Genomic DNA, 18,584 nt, shown 5'->3' with positions numbered 1-18,584 from the left:
CCTCATGGGTCCGCTGGTGGCCGGCATCTACTGGGGAGCCCCCTCCACTGGGGAGCCCCCTCCACTGGGGAGCCCCCTATCCACTGGGGAGCCCCCTATCCACTGGGGAGCCCCCTATCCACTGGGGAGCCCCCCCCCCTCCACTGGGGAGCCCCCTATCCACTGGGGAGCCCCCTATCCACTGGGGAGCCCCCTATCCACTGGGGAGCCCCCTATCCACTGGGGAGCCCGCTGTCCACAAAGTATGAAAATACAGAGAGGTGTTGGTAAAGGTATATTGTCCAGCTAATAATCCATAATGGGCTGTTATAGTACTGTATATGGTGTCCAGGTCAGGACAACCAGAACATTTATTTATTAAAGACTATCAGAAAGAATGTTGGTACTTATTTATTTTGATCCAACATCATGAATGAGTGAGTCACTCAGCTTTATGTTGGTGCCGAGGCTACCGTGCCATCAACTTGATAATATATAACGATATTTTGGAGGTTATATCGTTTTCAAAAAATCGAAAGTGAGCGATTTTGTAATCTGAATTATATGCCAAAATAATATGTATAAAGGAAAAAATATATATTTCTGTTTTTAGAGGGAAACGCTGGCTCCGTTGTGCGCCATCCTATGGGACTCCCAATCACGGTCAGATGTGATACATCATCATAATACTACTAAGAAATATAATTCTCCTCCTACTAGTCTATTATCCACCTACCTGCTAATAGACATAATGGCGCTGTACAACGTGACCGTGTGTGTTTGAAAGAGTATTTTCCAATAAGCAACAATTTGTTTACCTTCATTAGTCTACTTTTGTTCCATTATTTTTGTAATAAAGTGATATTTATTCCCATTGTAATTCGTTATGGTTCCATAAAAATACTCTTTCAAAATGCCAATGTTTATTTAGTTATTATTATTTTATTAACGAAAGCATAAAGATGCCATTATTAGTTACATTGTTTTAGTTTGAACGTGCAGACTGGCACTAAGAACAGAACAGCGGGAACGTTTCCCAGTCAGTGCCATTGTTAATGCTGCTCTGTACTACCCAGTGTGCCGCGGTGGGGGTCCACCCCCCCTCTCACTTCCTCCTCCTCCCTTCTCCATGGGCTAGGTCCCTCTCCACGGGCTAGGTCCGTCTCCACGGGCGGGCTAGGTCCGTCTCCACGGGCGGGCTAGGTCCGTTTCCACGGGCGGGCTAGATCCGTCTCCACGGGCGGGCTAGCTAGGTCCAACTATATTTTGGAGACGTAACGTTCAATAACGTAAGATGAGGATAAATGCCATTCTAGAACCTGCGGTGAGACATTGTTACTAATATGTAAATAAAGCCTGTTTGTTTTTTAGAATTATTTCTGTTTTTAGACGGAGAAAAAACAAAAACCTACAGTCCATCTCATGGGTCTCCCAGTAGAGGCCGGCACGGGTATTGAACCAGCATCTGTGGCAACACAGCTTGCACTGCTACACGGTGTCTTAGACTGTTGCACCACGCAGGCGCTGTATAACTAACTACTTTCTGTCGTAGTGGCCTCCACTCTAACTCCCCCTGGTGGTGGTCTGGAGCAATGAAGTGGTGACGCAGGGTACCGTACTAAACCACACATTACCTCTAACTCCCCCTGGTGGTGGTCTGGAGCAATGAAGTGGTGACGCAGGGTACCGTACTAAACCACACATTACCTCTAACTCCCCCTGGTGGTGGTCTGGAGCAATGAAGTGGTGACGCAGGGTACCGTACTAAACCACACATTACCTCTAACTCCCCCTGGTGGTGGTCTGGAGCAATGAAGTGGTGACGCAGGGTACCGTACTAAACCACACATTACCTCTAACTCCCCCTGGTGGTGGTCTGGAGCAATGAAGTGTTGACGCAGGGTACCGTACTAAACCACACATTACCTCTAACTCCCCCTGGTGGTGGTCTGGAGCAATGAAGTGGTGACGCAGGGTACCGTACTAAACCACACATTACCTCTAACTCCCCCTGGTGGTGGTCTGGAGCAATGAAGTGGTGACGCAGGGTACCGTACTAAACCACACATTACCTCTAACTCCCCCTGGTGGTGGTCTGGAGCAATGAAGTGGTGACGCAGGGTACCGTACTAAACCACACATTACCTCTAACTCCCCCTGGTGGTGGTCTGAGGTAGTGACGCAGGGTACCGTACTAAACCACACATTACCTCTAACTCCCCCTGGTGGTGGTCTGAGGTAGTGACGCAGGGTACCGTACTAAACCACACATTACCTCTAACTCCCCCTGGTGGTGGTCTGAGGTAGTGATGCAGGGTACCGTACTAACCCACACATTACCTCTAACTCCCCCTGGTGGTGGTCTGAGGTAGTGACGCAGGGTACTGTACTAAACCACACATTACCTCTAACTCCCCCTGGTGGTGGTCTGAGGTAGTGACGCAGGGTACCGTACTAACCCACACATTACCTCTAACTCCCCCTGGTGGTGGTCTGAGGTAGTGACGCAGGGTACCGTACTAAACCACACATTACCTCTAACTCCCCCTGGTGGTGGTCTGAGGTAGTGACGCAGGGTACCGTACTAACCCACACATTACCTCTAACTCCCCCTGGTGGTGGTCTGAGGTAGTGACGCAGGGTACCGTACTAAACCACACATTACCTCTAACTCCCCCTGGTGGTGGTCTGAGGTAGTGACGCAGGGTACTGTACTAAACCACACATTACCTCTAACTCCCCCTGGTGGTGGTCTGAGGTAGTGATGCAGGGTACCGTACTAACCCACACATTACCTCTAACTCCCCCTGGTGGTGGTCTGAGGTAGTGACGCAGGGTACCGTACTAAACCACACATTACCTCTAACTCCCCCTGGTGGTGGTCTGAGGTAGTGACGCAGGGTACCGTACTAACCCACACATTACCTCTAACTCCCCCTGGTGGTGGTCTGAGGTAGTGATGCAGGGTACCGTACTAACCCACACATTACCTCTAACTCCCCCTGGTGGTGGTCTGAGGTAGTGACGCAGGGTACCGTACTAAACCACACATTACCTCTAACTCCCCCTGGTGGTGGTCTGAGGTAGTGATGCAGGGTACCGTACTAACCCACACATTACCTCTAACTCCCCCTGGTGGTGGTCTGAGGTAGTGACGCAGGGTACCGTACTAACCCACACATTACCTCTAACTCCCCCTGGTGGTGGTCTGAGGTAGTGACGCAGGGTACCGTACTAAACCACACATTACCTCTAACTCCCCCTGGTGGTGGTCTGAGGTAGTGATGCAGGGTACCGTACTAAACCACACATTACCTCTAACTCCCCCTGGTGGTGGTCTGAGGTAGTGACGCAGGGTACCGTACTAAACCACACATTACCTCTAACTCCCCCTGGTGGTGGTCTGAGGTAGTGACGCAGGGTACCGTACTAACCCACACATTACCTCTAACTCCCCCTGGTGGTGGTCTGAGGTAGTGATGCAGGGTACCGTACTAAACCACACATTACCTCTAACTCCCCCTGGTGGTGGTCTGAGGTAGTGACGCAGGGTACCGTACTAAACCACACATTACCTCTAACTCCCCCTGGTGGTGGTCTGAGGTAGTGATGCAGGGTACCGTACTAACCCACACATTACCTCTAACTCCCCCTGGTGGTGGTCTGAGGTAGTGACGCAGGGTACCGTACTAAACCACACATTACCTCTAACTCCCCCTGGTGGTGGTCTGAGGTAGTGACGCAGGGTACCGTACTAACCCACACATTACCTCTAACTCCCCCTGGTGGTGGTCTGAGGTAGTGATGCAGGGTACCGTACTAAACCACACATTACCTCTAACTCCCCCTGGTGGTGGTCTGAGGTAGTGACGCAGGGTACCGTACTAACCCACACATTACCTCTAACTCCCCCTGGTGGTGGTCTGAGGTAGTGACGCAGGGTACCGTACTAACCCACACATTACCTGCAGCATAATTACAACTTTTAGTGGAGCTACCACTGTACAGTGCATTCAGAAAGTACTTACTTAATCTATATCTAATATTTAATTAGATTCATTTCTTTGTCATTATGGAGTATTGTGTGTAGATTGAGGAGAAAAAAACCAACAATTGAATCCATTTTAGAATAAGAAGTATGCATAAATCACACAGATAAAAGCAGGTCTCTCGTTTCCCATGAGCCTGTGTGTTTGTCACTGGGTTGTCGTTGTGGCAGCAGGGGGGCACGCGAGGAAGCGTCGCCTGTTTCTCTCCTCTGATTTTCCCCTCTTTCTGTTCATTCCTGCTTGTCTCAGACGTGTCAGCCTTAAGGAGAAGGGGGAAGAGTTAGAGCGTTGCGCCGACCGACTCGCGCGGCTTTTAGAAGTCTGTTATTTATATCCGACATATTCCCCTTTTTGAACATGTTGTTGTTGTTGTTGTTGTTGTTGTTGTTTATTGTTTGGCTGGACACGTTCCAACTGGAATCCTATCCCCTTTACAGTGCACTACTTTAGACCAGGGTCTATGGGGCTGTAGTGCACTACTTTAGACCAGGGTCTATGGTGCTGTAGTGCACTACTTTAGACCAGGGTCTATGGGGCTGTAGTGCACTACTTTAGACCAGGGTCTATGGGGCTGTAGTGCACTACTTTAGACCAGGGTCTATGGGGCTGTAGTGCACTACTTTAGACCAGGGTCTATGGGGCTGTAGTGCACTACTTTAGACCAGGGTCTATGGGGCTGTAGTGCACTACTTTAGACCAGGGTCTATTGGGCTGTAGTGCAATACTTTAGACCAGGGTCTATGGGGCTGTAGTGCACTACTTTAGACCAGGGTCTATGGGGCTGTAGTGCACTACTTTAGACCAGGGTCTATGGGGCTGTAGTGAACTACTTTAGACCAGGGTCTATGGGGCTGTAGTGCACTACTTTAGACCAGGGTCTATGGGGCTGTAGTGCACTACTTTAGACCAGGGTCTATGGGGCTGTAGTGCACTACTTTAGACCAGGGTCTATGGGGCTGTAGTGCACTACTTTAGACCAGGGTCTATGGGGCTGTAGTGCACTACTTTAGACCAGGGTCTATTGGGCTGTAGTGCACTACTTTAGACCAGGGTCTATGGGGCTGTAGTGCACTACTTTAGACCAGGGTCTATGGGGCTGTAGTGCACTACTTTAGACCAGGGTCTATGGGGCTGTAGTGCACTACTTTAGACCAGGGTCTATGGGGCTGTAGTGAACTACTTTAGACCAGGGTCTATGGGGCTGTAGTGCACTACTTTAGACCAGGGTCTATGGGGCTGTAGTGCACTACTTTAGACCAGGGTCTATGGGGCTGTAGTGCACTACTTTAGACCAGGGTCTATGGGGCTGTAGTGCACTACTTTAGACCAGGGTCTATGGGGCTGTAGTGCACTACTTTAGACCAGGGTCTATGGGGCTGTAGTGCACTACTTTAGACCAGGGTCTATGGGGCTGTAGTGCACTACTTTAGACCAGGGTCTATAGGGCTGTAGTGCACTTCTTTTGACTAGGGTTTATAGGGCATAGGGTGCCATTGAGGACATATTCTATTGCTTTCTAGCTGAGTTTCTTTCTGTTTCTAGACAGATGTAGGTTTCTCTGATTCATGCTAAGATATTACCACTGAAGGCTTCTGTTCTGTTCTACTCCTGTTCTACTCCTGTTCTGTTCTGTTCTACTCCTGTTCTACTCCTGTTCTGTTCTGTTCTACTCCTGTTCTGCTCTGTTCTGCTCTACTCTACTCCTGATTCATGCTAAGATATTACCACTGAAGGCTTCTGTTCTGTTCTACTCCTGTTCTACTCCTGTTCTACTCTACTCCTGATTCATGCTAAGATATTACCACTGAAGGCTTCTGTTCTGTTCTACTCCTGTTCAACTCTGTTCTGCTCTACTCCTGTTCTGTTCTGTTCTACTCCTGATTCATGCTAAGATATTACCACTGAAGGCTTCTGTTCTGTTCTACTCCTGATTCATGCTAAGATATTACCACTGAAGGCTTCTGTTCTGTTCTACTCCTGTTCAACTCTGTTCTGCTCTACTCCTGTTCTGTTCTGTTCTACTCCTGATTCATGCTAAGATATTACCACTGAAGGCTTCTGTTCTGTTCTACTCCTGTTCTACTCCTGTTCTACTCTACTCCTGATTCATGCTAAGATATTACCACTGAAGGCTTCTGTTCTGTTCTACTCCTGTTCAACTCTGTTCTGCTCTACTCCTGTTCTGTTCTGTTCTACTCCTGATTCATGCTAAGATATTACCACTGAAGGCTTCTGTTCTGTTCTACTCCTGATTCATGCTAAGATATTACCACTGAAGGCTTCTGTTCTGTTCTACTCCTGTTCAACTCTGTTCTGCTCTACTCCTGTTCTGTTCTGTTCTACTCCTGATTCATGCTAAGATATTACCACTGAAGGCTTCTGTTCTGTTCTACTCCTGATTCATGCTAAGATATTACCACTGAAGGCTTCTGTTCTGTTCTACTCCTGTTCAACTCTGTTCTGCTCTACTCCTGTTCTGTTCTGTTCTACTCCTGATTCATGCTAAGATATTACCACTGAAGGCTTCTGTTCTGTTCTACTCCTGATTCATGCTAAGATATTACCACTGAAGGCTTCTGTTCTGTTCTACTCCTGATTCATGCTAAGATATTACCACTGAAGGCTTCTGTTCTGTTCTACTCCTGTTCTACTCTGTTCTGCTCTGTTCTGCTCTACTCTGTTCTGCTCTACTCCTGTTCTGCTCTACTCCTGTTCTGCTCTACTCTGTTCTGCTCTACTCCTGTTCTACTCCTGTTCTACTCTACTCCTGTTCTGCTCTACTCCTGTTCTGCTCTACTCTGTTCTGCTCTACTCCTGTTCTGCTCTACTCCTGTTCTGCTCTACTCCTGTTCTACTCCTGTTCTGCTCTGTTCTGCTCTACTCTGTTCTGCTCTACTCCTGTTCTGCTCTACTCCTGTTCTGCTCTACTCTGTTCTGCTCTACTCCTGTTCTGCTCTACTCCTGTTCTGCTCTACTCCTGTTCTGCTCTACTCTGTTCTGCTCTACTCCTGTTCTGCTCTACTCCTGTTCTGCTCTACTCCTGTTCTGCTCTACTCCTGTTCTGCTCTACTCTGTTCTGTTCTGTTCTGCTCTACTCTGTTCTGCTCTACTCCTGTTCTGTTCTGTTCTGCTCTACTCTGTTCTGCTCTACTCCTGTTCTGTTCTGTTCTACTCCTGTTCTGTTCTGTTCTGCTCTACTCCTGTTCTGTTCTGTTCTGCTCTACTCTGTTCTGCTCTACTCCTGTTCTGTTCTGCTCTACTCCTGTTCTGTTCTGTTCTGTACTTCTCCTGTTCTGTTCTGCTCTACTCCTGTTCTGTTCTGTTCTACTCCTGTTCTGTTCTGTTCTACTCCTGTTCTGTTCTGCTCTACTCCTGTTCTGTTCTGCTCTACTCCTGTTCTGTTCTGTTCTACTCCTGTTCTGTTCTGCTCTACTCCTGTTCTGTTCTGTTCTACTCCTGCTCTGTTCTGTTCTACTCCTGCTCTGTTCTGTTCTACTCCTGTTCTACTCCTGTTCTACTCCTGTTCTGTTCTGTTCTACTCCTGTTCTGTTCTGCTCTACTCCTGTTCTGTTCTGCTCTACTCCTGTTCTGTTCTACTCCTGTTCTGTTCTGTTCTACTCCTGTTCTGTTCTGTTCTACTCCTGTTCTGTTCTGTTCTACTCCTGTTCTGTTCTGCTCTACTCCTGTTCTGCTCTACTCCTGTTCTGTTCTGTTCTACTCCTGTTCTGTTCTGCTCTACTCCTGTTCTGTTCTGTTCTACTCCTGTTCTGTTCTGTTCTACTCCTGTTCTGCTCTACTCCTGTTCTGTTCTGCTCTACTCCTGTTCTGTTCTGCTCTACTCCTGTTCTGTTCTGTTCTACTCCTGTTCTACTCTGTTCTGCTCTACTCCTGTTCTGTTCTGTTCTACTCCTGTTCTGTTCTACTCCTGTTCTGTTCTGCTCTACTCCTGTTCTGTTCTGCTCTACTCCTGTTCTGTTCTGCTCTACTCCTGTTCTGTTCTGCTCTACTCCTGTTCTGTTCTGTTCTACTCCTGTTCTGTTCTGCTCTACTCCTGTTCTGTTCTGTTCTACTCCTGTTCTGTTCTGCTCTACTCCTGTTCTGTTCTGTTCTACTCCTGTTCTGTTCTGTTCTACTCCTGTTCTGTTCTGCTCTACTCCTGTTCTGTTCTGCTCTACTCTGTTCTGTTCTGCTCTACTCCTGTTCTGTTCTGTTCTACTCCTGTTCTGTTCTGCTCTACTCCTGTTCTGTTCTGTTCTACTCCTGTTCTGTTCTGTTCTACTCCTGTTCTGTTCTGCTCTACTCCTGTTCTGTTCTGCTCTACTCCTGTTCTGTTCTGCTCTACTCCTGTTCTGTTCTACTCCTGTTCTGTTCTGTTCTACTCCTGTTCTGTTCTGTTCTACTCCTGTTCTGTTCTGTTCTACTCCTGTTCTGTTCTGCTCTACTCCTGTTCTGTTCTGCTCTACTCCTGTTCTGTTCTGTTCTACTCCTGTTCTGTTCTGTTCTACTCCTGTTCTGTTCTGTTCTACTCTGTTCTGTTCTACTCCTGTTCTGTTCTGCTCTACTCCTGTTCTGTTCTGTTCTACTCCTGTTCTGTTCTGCTCTACTCCTGTTCTACTCCTGTTCTACTCTGTTCTACTCTGTTCTACTCTACTCTTGTTCTGTTCTGTTCTACTCTGTTCTGCTCTACTCCTGCTCTACTCTGTTCTGTTCTACTCTACTCTGCATTACTCTGCTCTACTCTGTTCTGTTCTACTCTGTTCTACTCTACTCCTGTTCTGTTCTACTCTACTCTTGTTCTGTTCTGTTCTACTCTGTTCTGCTCTACTCCTGCTCTACTCTACTCTACTCTGCATTACTCTGCTCTACTCTACTCTACTCTGCATTACTCTGCTCTACTCTACTCTACTCTGCATTACTGTACTCTACTCTACTCTGCATTACTCTACTCTACTCTGCTCTGCTCTGTTTAGGTAACTGGCTGTTACCAAGTAAACTGTTTAGATCTACTGTAGTCGGTATAATCAGGATGATGTTAACAAACTTTCCCCCCCCCCCTCCCTCTCAGTGTGGATGAGAGAGGAGATTTGGGGGTGATCCCCTGGGATGAACAGAGACACAGGGAGATGGACTGGTGTGAAGAGGACCAGTGCAGGTAGGACACATTGCACCACTGTTTCCTTGGTAACTGACCAGAAGGGTCTGTTACTTTATCAATCAATCAGAAGTGCCATTACTCTGGTATTATACCTGCATGTTGGTGTGCCTGTGTTCCTCCTCTCGCAGGACGGTATTGGATCAAAACCTCCAGGACCATGCCCACTTCCTGTATGAGGACGCTCCTGATTGGCTGCGGTTCCGTACGGCCACGCCCCCCATGGACCTGTTGACTGACTGGTACCTGAGCCGTGCCCAGGACATCGACTCCTGTTCTAGACAGGTACTGTTAAGAACCAGGGGAAGGGTTTTACTATCGCGCATGCTGCCTCCAATAAGAACATAGACTCCTGTTCTAGACAGGTACTGTTAAGAACCGGGGGAAGGGTTTTACTGTCGCACACACTGCCTCCAATAAGAACATAGACTCCTGTTCTAGACAGGTACTGTTAAGAACCGGGGGAAGGGTTTTACTGTCGCGCACGCTGCCTCCAATAAGAACATAGACTCCTGTTCTAGATAGGTACTGTTAATAAGAACCGGGGGAAAGGTTTTACTGTCGCGCACGCTGCCTCCAATAAGAACCAGGGGAAAAATTTTACTGTCGCGCACACTGCCTCCAATAAGAACCAGGGGAAGGGTTTTACTGTCGCACACACTGCCTCCAATAAGAACCAGGGGAAGGGTTTTACTGTCGCACACACTGCCTCCAATAAGAACCAGGGAAGGGTTTTACTGTCGCACACACTGCCTCCAATAATAACCAGGGGAAGGGTTTTACTGTCGCGCACGCTGCCTCCAATAAGAACCAGGGAAGGGTTTTACTGTCGCGCACGCTGCCTCCAATAAGAACCAGGGGAAGGGTTTTACTGTCGCGCACGCTGCCTCCAATAAGAACCAGGGGAAGGGTTTTACTGTCGCGCACGCTGCCTCCAATAAGAACCAGGGGAAGGGTTTTACTGTCGCGCACACTGCCTCCAATAAGAACACGTCCTCCATCTTAGTGTCGTGCAACATAACAGTGGAGTTGTTGTACCCATCCTGTCTGTCTGTCTGTGGGAGGGAGTTACTGGTATAGACATGGGCTAGAGGGAGGGGAGTAGAGAGGTAGGGGGAGGTAGGGAGGGTTACTGTAGTAATGTATGAAGAGAAAGACACCCACCAGTGAAAAGATTAGGGAATTTAGGGTTAGAGGGAGTTACTGGTATAGACACTGGTTAACTCCCTCTAGCCCATGTCTATACCTGTAACTCCCTCTAGCCCATGTCTATACCAGAGACTCCCTCTAGCCCATGTCTATACCAGAGACTCCCTCTAGCCCATGTCTATACCAGAGACTCCCTCTAGCCCATGTCTATACCAGAGACTCCCTCTAGCCCATGTCTATACCAGAGACTCCCTCTAGCCCATGTCTATAACAGTGACTCCCTCTAGCCCATGTCTATACCAGAGACTCCCTCTAGCCCATGTCTATACCAGAGACTCCCTCTAGCCCATGTCTATACCAGAGACTCCCTCTAGCCCATGTCTATACCAGAGACTCCCTCTAGCCCATGTCTATACCAGAGACTCCCTCTAGCCCATGTCTATACCAGAGACTCCCTCTAGCCCATGTCTATACCAGAGACTCCCTCTAGCCCATGTCTATACCAGTAACTCCCTCTAGCCCATGTCTATACCAGAGACTCCCTCTAGCCCATGTCTATACCTGTAACTCCCTCTAGCCCATGTCTATACCAGTAACTCCCTCTAGCCCATGTCTATACCAGTGACTCCCTCTAGCCCATGTCTATACCAGTGACTCCCTCTAGCCCATGTCTATACCAGTGACTCCCTCTAGCCCATGTCTATACCAGTGACTCCCTCTAGCCCATGTCTATACCAGAGACTCCCTCTAGCCCATGTCTACACCAGAGACTCCCTCTAGCCCATGTCTATACCAGTGACTCCCTCTAGCCCATGTCTATACCAGTGACTCCCTCTAGCCCATGTCTATACTCCCTCTAGCCCATGTCTATAACAGTGACTCCCTCTAGCCCATGTCTATACCAGAGACTCCCTCTAGCCCATGTCTATACCAGAGACTCCCTCTAGCCCATGTCTATACCTGTAACTCCCTCTAGCCCATGTCTATACCAGTAACTCCCTCTAGCCCATGTCTATACCAGTGACTCCCTCTAGCCCATGTCTATACCAGTGACTCCCTCTAGCCCATGTCTATACTCCCTCTAGCCCATGTCTATAACAGTGACTCCCTCTAGCCCATGTCTATACCAGTGACTCCCTCTAGCCCATGTCTATACCTGAGACTCCCTCTAGCCCATGTCTATACCAGAGACTCCCTCTAGCCCATGTCTATACCAGAGACTCCCTCTAGCCCATGTCTATACCAGAGACTCCCTCTAGCCCATGTCTATACCAGAGACTCCCTCTAGCCCATGCCTATACCAGAGACTCCCTCTAGCCCATGTCTATACCAGTGACTCCCTCTAGCCCATGTCTACACCAGAGACTCCCTCTAGCCCATGTCTACACCAGAGACTCCCTCTAGCCCATGTCTACACCAGAGACTCCCTCTAGCCCATGTCTATACCAGAGACTCCCTCTAGCCCATGTCTATACCAGAGACTCCCTCCAGCCCATGTCTATACCAGAGACTCCCTCTAGCCCATGTCTATACCTGTAACTCCCTCTAGCCCATGTCTATACCAGTGACTCCCTCTAGCCCATGTCTATACCAGTGACTCCCTCTAGCCCATGTCTATTCCTGTAACTCCCTCTAGCCCATGTCTATACCAGTAACTCCCTCTAGCCCATGTCTATACCAGTAACTCCCTCTAGCCCATGTCTATACCAGTAACTCCCTCTAGCCCATGTCTATACTCCCTCTAGCCCATGTCTATAACAGTGACTCCCTCTAGCCCATGTCTATACCAGTGACTCCCTCTAGCCCATGTCTATACCAGAGACTCCCTCTAGCCCATGTCTATACCAGTAACTCCCTCTAGCCCATGTCTATACTCCCTCTAGCCCATGTCTATACCAGTAACTCCCTCTAGCCCATGTCTATACTCCCTCTAGCCCATGTCTATAACAGTGACTCCCTCTAGCCCATGTCTATACCAGTGACTCCCTCTAGCCCATGTCTATACCAGAGACTCCCTCTAGCCCATGTCTATACCAGTAACTCCCTCTAGCCCATGTCTATACTCCCTCTAGCCCATGTCTATACCAGTGACTCCCTCTAGCCCATGTCTATACCAGAGACTCCCTCTAGCCCATGTCTATACCAGAGACTCCCTCTAGCCCATGTCTATACCAGAGACTCCCTCTAGCCCATGTCTATACCAGAGACTCCCTCTAGCACATGTCTATACCAGAGACTCCCTCTAGCCCATGTCTATACCAGTAACTCCCTCTAGCCCATGTCTATACCAGAGACTCCCTCTAGCCCATGTCTATACCAGAGACTCCCTCTAGCCCATGTCTATACCAGTAACTCCCTCTAGCCCATGTCTATACCAGTAACTCCATAGTGAACCATGCAAGTGTTCTGTTCTCTGATTGGATGTCCTGTCTGTCCGTCAGGTGGACTGTGCACTGTCATTGGTGCGTCTCGGGAAGGAGCGGGATATCCCGGGGTTGGAGCGGCTGTGTGATGACCTGGTAACCATGGAGACGTTGGTGTACGAGACGGCGTGCGAGCTCAGCCTGACATTAAGAGACTTGCAGCAGCTCGGTGACATCGACAAGCTCCGCCTCCTCATGAAGAATGTATGTACATGCTGTGTGTGTGTGTGTGTGTGTGTGTGTGTGTTCCTCTGTGTACCTAGTCTTTGAGTAGGAGGCTTCTAAATGGCTTCTTTCTCCCCAACTTCTGGTACCCAAGTCAATCCCCTAGACATTAGACTGGATCAACCTCTGGCCCCTAGACACTAGACTGGATCAACCTCTGGCCCCTAGACTGGATCAACCTCTGGCCCCTAGACACTAGACTGGAACAACCACTGGCCCCTAGACACTAGACTGGATCAACCTCTGGCCCCTAGCCACTAGACTGGCTCTATCTCTGGCCCCTAGACACTAGACTGGCTCAACCTCTGGCCCCTAGACACTAGACTGGATCAAGATCTGGCCCCTAGACACTAGACTGGATCAACCTCTGGACCCTAGACACTAGACTGGATCAACCTCTGGCCCCTAGACACTAGACTGGATCAACCTCTGGCCCCTAGACTGGCTCAACCTCTGGCCCCTAGACACTAGACTGGATCAACCTCTGGCCCCTAGACACTAGACTGGATCAACCTTTGGCCCCTAGACACTAAACTGGATCAACCTCTGGCCCCTAGACTGGATCAGCCTCTGGCCCCTAGACACTAGACTGGATCAACCTCTGGCCCCTAGACACTAGACTGGATCAATGTCTGGCCCCTAGACTGGATCAACCTCTGGCCCCTAGACACTAGACTGGATCAACCTCTGGCCCCTAGACTGGATCAACCACTGGCCCCTAGACACTAGACTGGATCAACCTCTGGACCCTAGACTGGATCAACCTCTGGCCCCTAGACACTAGACTGGATCAACCTCTGGACTCTAGACACTAGACTGGATCAACCTCTGGCCCCTAGACACTAGACTGGCTCAACCTCTGGCCCCTAGACACTAGACTCGATTAACCTCTGGCCCCTAGACACTAGACTGGCTCAACCTCTGGCCCCTAGACACTAGACTGGATCAACCTCTGGCCCGTAGACTGGATCAACCACTGGCCCCTAGACACTAGACTGGATCAACCTCTGGCCCTTAGACTGGATCAACCTCAAGACACTAGACTGGATCAACCTCTGGCCCCTAGACTGGCTCAACCTCTGGCCCCTAGACACTATACTGGCTCAACCTCTGGCCCCTAGACTTTAGACTGGATCAACCTCTGGTCCCTAGACACTAGACTGGATCAACCTCTGGCCCCTAGACACTAGACTGGATCAACCTCTGGCCCCTAGACACTAGACTGGATCAACCTCTGGCCCCTAGACACTAGACTGGATCAACCTCTGGCCCCTAGACACTAGACTGGATCAACCTCTTGCCCCTAGACACTAGACTGGATCAACCACTGGCCCCTAGACACTAGACTGGATCAATCTCTGGCCCCTAGACACTAGACTGGATCAATCTCTGGCCCCTAGACACTAGACTGGATCTGGATAGAGTGGACATGGAAAAGCAATAACTCAACTTTATTTCAGCTGTTCACCCAGTCCTCTCAGATCTACACAAGAGCATATAATTCACTACCGTAGACCCGTAAAGCTCTGGTCTAAAGTAGGGCTCTACAGTAGACCCGTAGAGCTCTGGTCTAAAGTAGTGCTCTACCGTAGACCCATAGGGCTCTGGTCTAAAGTAGGGCTCTACAGTAGACCCATAGGGCTCTGGTCTAAAGTAGTGCTCAACAGTAGACCCATAGGGCTCTGGTCTAAAGTAGGGCTCTACAGTAGACCCATAGGGCTCTGGTCTAAAGTAGTGCTCTACAGTAGACCCATAGGGCTCTGGTCTAAAGTAGTGCTCTACAGTAGACCCATAGAGCTCTGGTCTAAAGTAGTGCTCTACAGTAGACCCGTAGAGCTCTGGTCTAAAGTAGTGCTCTACAGTAGACCCATAGGGCTCTGGTCTAAAGTAGTGCTCTACAGTAGACCCATAGGGCTCTGGTCTAAATCAAATCAAATCAAATCAAATTTTATTTGTCACATACACATGGTTAGCAGATGTTAATGCGAGTGTAGCGAAATGCTTGTGCTTCTAGTTCCGACAATGCAGTAATAACCAACAAGTAATCTAACTAACAATTCCAAAACTACTGTCTTGTACACAGTGTAAGGGGATAAAGAATATGTACATAAGGATATATGAATGAGTGATGGTACAGAGCAGCATAGGCAAGATACAGTAGATGGTATCGAGTACAGTATGTACAAATGAGATGAGTATGTAAACAAAGTGGCATAGTTTAAAGTGGCTAGTGATACATGTATTACATAAGGATACAGTCGATGATATAGAGTACAGTATATACGTATGCATATGAGATGAATAATGTAGGGTAAGTAACATTATATAAGGTAGCATTGTTTAAAGTGGCTAGTGATATATTTACATCATTTCCCATCAATTCCCATTATTAAAGTGGCTGGAGTTGAGTCAGTGTCAGTGTGTTGGCAGCAGCCACTCAGTGTTAGTGGTGGCTGTTTAACAGTCTGATGGCCTTGAGATAGAAGCTGTTTTTCAGTCTCTCGGTCCCAGCTTTGATGCACCTGTACTGACCTCGCCTTCTGGATGATAGCGGGGTGAACAGGCAGTGGCTCGGGTGGTTGATGTCCTTGATGATCTTTATGGCCTTCCTGTGACATCGGGTGGTGTAGGTGTCCTGGAGGGCAGGTAGTTTGCCCCCGGTGATGCGTTGTGCAGACCTCACTACCCTCTGGAGAGCCTTACGGTTGAGGGCGGTGCAGTTGCCATACCAGGCGGTGATACAGCCCGCCAGGATGCTCTCGATTGTGCATCTGTAGAAGTTTGTGAGTGCTTTTGGTGACAAGCCGAATTTCTTCAGCCTCCTGAGGTTGAAGAGGCGCTGCTGCGCCTTCTTCACGATGCTGTCTGTGTGAGTGGACCAATTCAGTTTGTCTGTGATGTGTATGCCGAGGAACTTAAAACTTGCTACCCTCTCCACGACTGTTCCATCGATGTGGATAGGGGGGTGTTCCCTCTGCTGTTTCCTGAAGTCCACAATCATCTCCTTAGTTTTGTTGACGTTGAGTGTGAGGTTATTTTCCTGACACCACACTCCGAGGGCCCTCACCTCCTCCCTGTAGGCCGTCTCGTCGTTGTTGGTAATCAAGCCTACCACTGTTGTGTCGTCCGCAAACTTGATGATTGAGTTGGAGGCGTGCGTGGCCACGCAGTCGTGGGTGAACAGGGAGTACAGGAGAGGGCTCAGAACGCACCCTTGTGGGGCCCCAGTGTTGAGGATCAGCGGGGAAGAGATGTTGTTGCCTACCCTCACCACCTGGGGGCGGCCCGTCAGGAAGTCCAGTACCCAGTTGCACAGGGCGGGGTCGAGACCCAGGGTCTCGAGCTTGATGACGAGCTTTGAGGGTACTATGTTGTTGAAGGCCGAGCTGTAGTCGATGAACAGCATTCTCACATAGGTATTCCTCTTGTCCAGATGGGTTAGGGCAATGTGCAGTGTGGTTGAGATTGCATCGTCTGTGGACCTATTTGGGCGGTAAGCAAATTGGAGTGGGTCTAGGGTGTCAGGTAGGGTGGAGGTGATATGGTCCTTGACTAGTCTCTCAAAGCACTTCATGATGACGGATGTGAGTGCTACGGGGCGGTAGTCGTTTAGCTCAGTTACCTTAGCTTTCTTGGGAACAGGAACAATGGTGGCCCTCTTGAAGCATGTGGGAACAGCAGACTGGTATAGGGATTGATTGAATATGCCCGTAAACACATCGGCCAGCTGGTCTGCGCATGCTCTGAGGGCGCGGCTGGGGATGCCGTCTGGGCCTGCAGCCTTGCGAGGGTTAACACGTTTAAATGTCTTACTCACCTCGGCTGCAGTGAAGGAGAGACCGCTCTACAGTAGACCCGTAGAGCTCAGGTCTAAAGTAGCGCTCTACAGTAGACCCATAGGGCTCTGGTCTAAAGTAGTGCTCTGCAGTAGACCCATAGAGCTCTGGTCTAAAGTAGTGCTCTACAGTAGACCCGTAGAGCTCTGGTCTAAAGTAGGGCTCTACAGTAGACCCATAGGGCTCTGGTCTAAAGTAGGGCTCTACAGTAGACCCATAGGGCTCTGGTCTAAAGTAGTGCTCTACAGTAGACCCGTAGAGCTCTGGTCTAAAGTAGTGCTCTGCAGTAGACCCATAGAGCTCTGGTCTAAAGTAGTGCTCTACAGTAGACCCGTAGAGCTCTGGTCTAAAGTAGTGCTCTACAGTAGACCCACAGGGCTCTGGTCTAAAGTAGTGCTCTACAGTAGACCCATAGGGCTCTGGTCTAAAGTAGTGCTCTACAGTAGACCCATAGAGCTCTGGTCTAAAGTAGTGCTCTACAGTAGACCCGTAGAGCTCTGGTCTAAAGTAGTGCTCTACAGTAGACCCATAGGGCTCTGGTCTAAAGTAGTGCCCTATATAGGGGATGGGGTGCCATTTGTGACTCAAACCCTGACTTCCTGTGCTGTGCGTCTGTCTTTGTCTTCCCCCTCCAGTCCAGTGCAGAGCGCTATGTTAAAGATGTGTTCCAGTGGATGGTTCCTTTCCTGCATCGCTGTGAGAAGCAGAACGGGGGCGCTAGCGAGGCCCTGCTGAGAGAATATCTGGTGACCCTCTCTCGGCAAGACCTGTCTCTACCCCTGGCTGTCTTCCAACACTCCAGACCTGACGTTAGTACACACACACACACACACACACACACACACACACACACACACACACACACACACACACTGTCCTTAGCAGTACCATATAGGGTGAAGGTTTTTCAACCGGGGGAGGCCTGCGGAGGCGCTGCAGGAGGCGCTGCAGGAGGTACTGCAGGATGTACTGCATTAGGTACTGCATTAGGTACTGCATTAGGCACTGCAGGAGGCACTGCAGGAGGTACTGCAGGAGGTCCATTAAAAAGGAAATGTATGTTCATGCACACACTACCAGTCAACAGTTTGGACTCATCTACTCATTCCAGGGTTTTTCTTTATGTTTACTATGTTCTACATTGTAGAATAATAATGAAGACATCAACACTATGAAATAACACATATGGAATCATGTAGTAACCAAAACAGTGTTAAACAAATCAAAATATGTATATTTTACATTCTTCGAAGTAGCCACCTTTGCCTTGATGACAGCTTTGCACACTCTTGGCATTCTCTCAACCAGCTTCACCTGGAATCATTTTCCAACAATCTGGAAGGAGTTCCCACATATGCTGAATGCTTGTTGGCTGCTTTTCCTTCACTCTGTGGTCCATCTCATCCCAAACCATCTCAATTGGGTTGAGGTCAGGTGATTGTGGAGGCCAGGTCATCTGATGCAGCACTCCATCACACTTCCACCTGTTCGAATGTCCATTGCTAGTCTCTTCTTCTTATTGGTGTCCTTTAGTAGTGGTTTCTTTGCAACAATTCCACCATGAAGGACTGATTCATGCAGTCTCCTATGAACAGTTGATGTTGAGATGTGTCTGTTACTTGACCTCTGTGAAGCATTTTCCTCTTGGGCTGCAATTTCTGAGGCTGGTAACTAAATGAACCTGTCCTCTGCAGCAGAGGTAACTTTGGGTCTTCCTTTCCTGTGGAGGTCCTCATGAGAGCCAGTTTCAGCACTTGAAGAAACTTTCAAA

General features: G+C 49.0%; 1 protein-coding gene across 1 annotated transcript in view; it reads left to right on the top strand.

Moving 5' to 3' along the window:
* Positions 1 to 18,584, top strand: part of LOC139402755 (NBAS subunit of NRZ tethering complex-like) — a 283,040-nt gene that overhangs the window by 92,618 nt on the left and 171,838 nt on the right. The window contains exons 22-25 of the mRNA XM_071146672.1: positions 9,094 to 9,180; positions 9,312 to 9,465; positions 12,771 to 12,956; positions 17,449 to 17,622. Of these exons, the coding sequence (XP_071002773.1) occupies positions 9,094 to 9,180; positions 9,312 to 9,465; positions 12,771 to 12,956; positions 17,449 to 17,622 (601 nt within the window). The remainder of the gene's footprint in view (positions 1 to 9,093; positions 9,181 to 9,311; positions 9,466 to 12,770; positions 12,957 to 17,448; positions 17,623 to 18,584) is intronic.

Source organism: Oncorhynchus clarkii, unplaced genomic scaffold, assembly GCF_045791955.1.
Source record: "Oncorhynchus clarkii lewisi isolate Uvic-CL-2024 unplaced genomic scaffold, UVic_Ocla_1.0 unplaced_contig_6721_pilon_pilon, whole genome shotgun sequence".
Taxonomy (NCBI): domain Eukaryota; kingdom Metazoa; phylum Chordata; class Actinopteri; order Salmoniformes; family Salmonidae; genus Oncorhynchus; species Oncorhynchus clarkii.
The sequence above is the reverse complement of the archived record's forward strand: the minus strand, read 5'-3'. Positions and strand labels throughout refer to the sequence as shown.